The sequence below is a fragment of the Hyposmocoma kahamanoa genome, unplaced genomic scaffold, assembly GCF_003589595.1.
Source record: "Hyposmocoma kahamanoa isolate Upper Pololo Valley unplaced genomic scaffold, ASM358959v1 202, whole genome shotgun sequence".
NCBI lineage: Eukaryota > Metazoa > Arthropoda > Insecta > Lepidoptera > Cosmopterigidae > Hyposmocoma > Hyposmocoma kahamanoa.
The window spans coordinates 15,967,009-15,973,936 of NW_020653726.1; the positions used below are offsets into that span (position 1 = coordinate 15,967,009).

The window sequence follows — 6,928 nt, forward strand, 5'->3', positions numbered from 1 at the left end:
CTCCATCGAGAACGTAAAGGCCTTATTAAAAACACACAACAACGTTTTTAAAAACTTGAAGCAGTATATTGACAAAGAGGAGAAGAGACTTGCGATCTTGAAAGGGTACAAAGTATAAATATTTTTCAGATTATTTGCCTTCATGTTGCTCACTACACAAGTTTCTTTTAGTTTTTCTTAGCTACATCTGTTAAATGCTTAAGTATATTCCATTTCAGGTACCTACAAACATTTACAATTGAAAATGAACTGGCAAACAAAAATACACTAAAGTATGTAGAGAACCCAATCAATGCTGTCACTTTGATACAAAGGCTGTCAATTGATTTTGAACAAATAAAAAAGGTGGCTTCAGAACCAACAAGTAAGTTTGTAGAAACGTCTGCAATTATTATGAATAGTTTGACCTACTAAGACCCCGTGTACATAAAAATAAACGAATTACTTATATGCGAAGTGATTAAAACCCAGAGAATGATATTCCTATGATCACGTAAACGCCAAGTGTATATTGTAATGAAAATATTACATTTAAATTTAGCGCCATAATTCTTTTTTTGTTGTTTTATCCATAACAATTGTAGTGCTACTCAGAGCTCTAAATCACAAATATCTGAGGGACACTGCCACTGCGCCCGTCATCCTGTGACATAAGTAGACAAGTCCCATGTGCCTGTAATTTCACCAGCACCCTTAACCTTTAAAATCGGAACACAGTAATAATGACTTGGCGGCAGAAATAGGTAAGATGGCGGTACTTCTCTGGACGAATTCTTTCACAAGGGGCTCTGTTGCTACAGAAAATAATGTATGAAAATTAGTAGCGACGGGGCTACAGCAGCGCCACTTCTATATGCGTCTAATTTGACGGCGTCCTAAATAAAATACTCTTTTTGCCATTAGACTACACGTGGGATCAGAATTTTCTATATCCATCCAAGGAGGATTTAACCGGTGCAGCCATGTCTATATCCAGGTTGCAAAGAATCTACATGTTAAATACTACAGATCTCGCTGAGGGAAAGCTGGTGGCCACTTACAGGTATTAATAGCTTATTTTAAAAAAATGTATTTAAAAACTGGTTTTGTTGTTTTGGTTTTTGAATAAATGTCTTCTGGGCGAGCTCGTTCAATCGTAGAGCATCTTTAGGTTAGATTAGGTTACTGGTGAAAAGTAGGTAAATCCATTTGAAATAAAAAAGTAATTCACTTTTTTCAAACAATTTATTTTTATTTTGAAATCACGAATTTAATGTCATTATAAATATATACGTCTTTAATATTGGTTTTTAAAATATTTACTATGTTTTTAGGCAAGACCAAAATATTATTCCAGAAATGTTGTAAGTATTAAACACGACTTATAATTGTTTTTCTTTCAAAATGAATGTTTTTTGGCTAATGCATGTTATTTTAAAAGACCGCCCGTACATATGATTTCATCTTATTTTGGATATTATCGGAATAAACTTAATGATATTTAATCAAAACGATTAAAAAGTATCGATGGATAAAGTTTTAGCTAATTACCCGTTAAATTATTTCGTTTTGAAATTATACGCGTTCAAAAACTTGTCAATTAACACACATTTATGTATTTTTTTAAAGACAAAATTATGTAATATTTTGGAAAACTTTGATCCTAGGAAAACTTTTTTCTATATCTATGCACCCACCATGCGATCTGGGGCGTCTCTATAAAGTTGTATCAATGCTAAGGAAAAAAAATGTCACAATAGTAGTTTCTCGACACTATCGTTAGTACGGAAAGTAATAGGAAGATTTCAGCATGTATTTTGTATCATACAGACCAAATTCTCTGTGTTTCAGTTCTCCTATGACAGCCAATGATTGTTACAACTTAGCACTTAAGCTGTATGAAAATGGAGATTACTTGTACGCTATCGAGTGGTTCTCAGAGTCGCTCGACAAACTCGAGCGTATGGGTGGAAATCAGACTTACCCCTTCACAGCTATAGAAATCATTGAACGCATCGAGAAGACAATTGAACTGTTCGAAGTAATTATAGGTTAGTTTTAGGGGTATATTCCAGAAATTTCCTTTAACGTAGTACTTGCTCCTATGGATTTCATGTGAAAAAAAGTCAAAATGTTACGGTTTGCACCAAGTGAGGATGTCTTAGTGGGAATTTGTGGAGTATACCATTTAAAAAATTCAAAAGACAAACTCTGAATAAATTAAACTAGTTGTAACCCTATTCTATTGACTAAAGCCCTAAGATGATTACAGGCACATATTGCTCATTGTATATTTGAAAAAATAATTGTAACTATATAATGCTTACTTATATTAATTATTATATTATAATAATATAATTATTAATCAAATATCTTATAATTATTTATATGATTAATTGGACACATTACGACTATCATCTAAGTATTCATGTAATGTATATTAACTCTTAGCCACTAAATATGTGTTTAGGTATGTTTTAATAAATGCAGCGACAGTACCAGCCAAGCCAGCAAACGCTTGCATCCTATATGATGGGCCTGAACTTGATGCTTGCTGAGAAGCATGCGCTATTCAGACTTTTCAAATGAAGTGAAGTGAAGTGAAGTTTCATTCAAACACTTTAAAATAATCCAATCCTTTGCATTCGCCTATATCGGCCAATAAACAGCCGTACATGGCACAATTCACAACGATCATAAATAGTAACGTATTATTCCTAATTTTTTAATTTAAACTATTCACACATTCACGGGTCACCAACAGCCTTGTTGCCATTTCATCCATGTAGCCGTCAATAGGCGGGGCACGAGGTGGTATCTTAAGCCAGGGAGGGGCGGAGAGTGACCTTTCTCGTTACATATTTATTCTCAAATGTCGGCGTAACAGTCGATCAGTCTAGGGCGTGCGTTATACTAATATGTTAAGCAGTAAAAGAAAATCATGTTGCAGACTCGAACTCAAAACTTTGTTTAAATATTTTTTTTTTTTTGGCAGGTTACAAAGATTTTATGACTGAGCTGTATATATGGATAACAAAAATATACAATTTTTTTAATGGTAATGATAAAAACGTAATTAGAAGCCCATATTACACTATTTTCGACGACTTTCGAGATTCAGTAAGTGATTCCAGCTGTCCTTACACGTGTAATTCTTAGAATAAGTCGCACTGTATATTTATTGACGAGCAGACATTATACCATATGTAAGAGCTAGTTACTTGTAGATTTTCGTGCCTCGTGATCGTGCTCTTGATATAAAGAAATCGCATCATATGTTAACAGTGTTTTTATCATACGAATAGTCATAAAAATACGAAGGTCATACAGAAAATAAGTTCCGTTTTTCGTTTTTAAATCGAGTTTGTATGTAATATAAACTACTTGCGACAAATTATGTATATGGTAAGTAAAATAGAGATCAAAATAACTTAATTAACGATAAAATAATTTGAAAAGGCGTAACCTGACATTATTTATTATTATCGGGATAAAAATAGAACTAAGCCAATATAACTACTTGGAATATATTTTTCCCACTAATTCTTTTATTATTGAGGTATAATTTAATAGAACAACTGCAACAAAAAGTCCCAGTAGGTCTATAATAGAATCTCTTCTATTTAAGCATAAAAAAATTATCAACTAACAATCTTCAAACTTTTATCCTGAAAACTCGCCATTTTTACAGATGTGACTTTATTACACCAAGGCGGAATGGTGGAATATACGAAATGGTTATTATTCTTAGCTAAAACCGAATACAAAGATCCGACAACAAACACACAGAAAAATTCGTGAGGTCCTCTGGTTCGTTCCGTGGCTTAGTTGGCATAGCGTCTGCCACGTACGTCGGTTCGAGTCCGAGTCTGTTTTTCACTTGGAACCACTTTTATAAGATGATATGGCACGAAAGTAGTAATGTTAGTTAACACTAAAATTATAATACGTAACTTAAAACTGAACTAAACACAAGTATTAAAATTACTAAGAATAGGAATTATTACATGAATTGAATGTTTGAAATACTGCACTTGTTAGACATTTTTGTAAAAGAAACTAGAAAAGGCTGCCATTGTTGCCGCAAGCAACGAATTCTGCAAGAATTTCTTTTGTTTAATTTGCTGAAATTAAAAGCTTTGAGTGGCACTGCAACTGTTTTGAATAGGCATGTCGCTTACCACAAGGCACACGACCTGTTCGTCCCATCACTTGGTAGGTATTATTATTATAAAAAAAACCTTTCTTAAGTGAATAAAAATAAACAAAATTGTTACCTAGCCACTAGGTAGTAATTGTTATACTTTTAACCGATTTTAAAAAAGGAGGAGGTTCTCAATTCAACGATATTTTTTTATATGTATGTTACGCGATAACTTCTAAAAATTCGTGAACCGATTTTGATGATTATTTTTTTGTTGGAAAGAGGGTACGTCAATATTAGTCCCATTTCAATTTGAAGAAAATGTTCCGTCTGTAAGCGTGGCAAACTAGGGGATGAACGGTTTCGCGTACTTTCCAGTAACCGATTCCAATAAAACTTGGCAAATAGATGTAATTCCACGTACTTTTGAGGTCGGTTTTTTAACTTAAAAGAATGAATGACAGGTTGCGCAGGCGAAAGCATTTGGTAATCGCACTGTAGAGTCCGTAGTTGGTTTTTTGAGATCTATATAGCGAAACGGAGTACGTCGTACTATGAATTACGTCCAACTATCATCATTCATCATCGTAAAATATCAATAAATAATTTGAATAAATTTGTAGGTTCTTCTGATGAACAGATATACCGAACTATGTCGCGGTACCACGAACATCTCTTTAACTACTACAAGCAAGTAATGTCACTTCGTATAGTTTTCTGTGGTGTACATGGGACTCACATTGTATTTACTAATTTATTTGTCACGTACCGCAGCTTACACTGTTCGTATTTAAAGACCAACACATTTCTAAGTATCGCACCGATAAAAATGGAGGAATTACACAAGGATCCAGACATTTACCTATTTCATGAAGTTCTAAGCGATAATGAAATTGAGATTTTAAAGGAAATGGCGTCTCCTAAGGTATGGCAAGATAAATTATCTTTAACCTCTTAGAGAGCGTTCCCATTATATCGTAACGTCTTATTTATCGTCAGCCGACTGTCGCGTCTAACGAGCGGGCCCAGGCCTTTGGTAACCTCCTAGACCTAACCTAAAATCCGGTAAAATGTCCTTGATATTACATTCATTACATACTATAGACTCAAGCAAGTTTTATATGAAAAATTACTAGTTCTAGATAACGATACAGGAGCTAGCGCAGGACCGTGGGATGTGGCATAAAAACTTGCGAGGCCTATACCCAGCTGTGGGTGAAGTCAGGCTGTATATATGATGATGAGGAATAGTATTGTATGGGTCATTAGGTCGTGTAGCTCGGACGCAGTCAATTGACTTGGTAGTGTGTATAGAGTGGAGTCGAGTAGACTCTTTATTTTGTTTATATTTGTGTTAACTTGCTTGGTGTTATTGTAAACCCGTCATGTGTCCTAGAGACACATGGGGTCCCTAACGATTTTCTTATTTTTTGAAGTTTTTTGAACTTTTTTACAAATTCATGCTTAGTTGGCACAGCAACTGGCACAGTTTACTAGAAGTCGCTGGTTCAAATCCAAAAGGATTTTTTCTTAGTGTTCATCTCTGTATTAATAATTATAATTATCCACATATAATAAATAATTTGAATACAAACACAAAAGAAATATCTGTAACGAGCATGGTTTGCTGGAAGGCATTGGTTCGAATCCAATCGAATCCAAAGAATTTTTTCTTTGTGTTCTTTTTTTTTTTTTTTTTTTTTTTTTTTTTTTATACATGACAGGCAAATGACTCCACTCCACCTGATGTTAAGTGGAAAGTGGTATCCAAACGCGAAGGAACCTAGTGCAGCGATGGAATCCTCACTGCACTAGCCACCTCCACCCTGCCTGCCTACAATATGCCTCTTCACGCCTCGTTTGAAGGACCCCATATCATAAGAGGGAGGGAAGACATGTGCCGGAAGGGAGTTCCATTTGTCAACCGTGCGGCAGAGAAAGGAGCCACCGAACCTTTTAGTACGCGATGGAATTCGGCAGGTAGTGAAACGGTGACTACGAAGGCCAGCACGCGTGGTTCTGAGCAGGAACGGGGAAGGGGGGATGAGGTTAAACAGCTCTTCAGAGCACTCACCATGGTACATGCGGTAAAAGGCGCTAAGCGATGCAACATCTCTACGCAGTTGCAGAGGTTCAAGGCGTGATGAGACCTCTTCGTCGCCTATGATTCGAGTAGCACGACGCTGTAATTTATCCAAGGCATCGAGTAAGTACTTGGCGGAGCCGTCCCACAAGTGCGAACAATACTCAACGCAAGACCGGACCTGTGTTTTGTACAGCAGGCATAACTGGTCCGGCGTGAAAAAACGTCGCACCTTGTTCAGGACTCCGAGTTTCCGTGAGGCTGTTTTGATCACAGATTCGATATAGCTCCTTGGATTCAAATCACAGCAGATTTCCATACCGAGCAAGGTAAAACTGCTCTGAGGTTCAATTGTATTCAAAATTATAATAAAGAGGTAGAGTAATTTCACCAAAATAATTGAATATCATTGTGGTTAAACACCATGACAGTCAATGAACTTAAAAATTACAAATAAGATTAACTATAGACATGGAAATTTGTATTCGCGAGCAGTCCCGTATCTTCGACGTCTGTTTTGATTGTAGTCACTCTCCCTATCAACCTCTTGGTTATGCGGGTAGGGCACTATAACCTGAGCAAGCACAGGAACCTTCAAAGTTCAGGGCCTGACCCCTGATCAGCCCGTGTACAGCGTTGTTATTGTATTTGTGGGTATCCCGTTGGAGGGGCTAGTTAATTGATAACACCTTTCTGTTGGGAACTCACTATTTAATTTTATT

General features: G+C 36.0%; 1 protein-coding gene across 1 annotated transcript in view; it reads left to right on the forward strand.

Annotated features, from left to right (window-relative positions):
• The window catches only part of LOC113227179 (prolyl 4-hydroxylase subunit alpha-2-like), a 10,762-nt gene continuing 3,834 nt past the window's right edge, over window positions 1–6,928 (forward strand). The window contains exons 1-8 of the mRNA XM_026460062.1: window positions 1–105; window positions 219–364; window positions 904–1,042; window positions 1,314–1,343; window positions 1,831–2,030; window positions 2,975–3,099; window positions 4,747–4,817; window positions 4,898–5,048. Coding sequence (XP_026315847.1) covers window positions 963–1,042; window positions 1,314–1,343; window positions 1,831–2,030; window positions 2,975–3,099; window positions 4,747–4,817; window positions 4,898–5,048 — 657 coding nt within the window. The 5' untranslated portion in view covers window positions 1–105; window positions 219–364; window positions 904–962. The remainder of the gene's footprint in view (window positions 106–218; window positions 365–903; window positions 1,043–1,313; window positions 1,344–1,830; window positions 2,031–2,974; window positions 3,100–4,746; window positions 4,818–4,897; window positions 5,049–6,928) is intronic.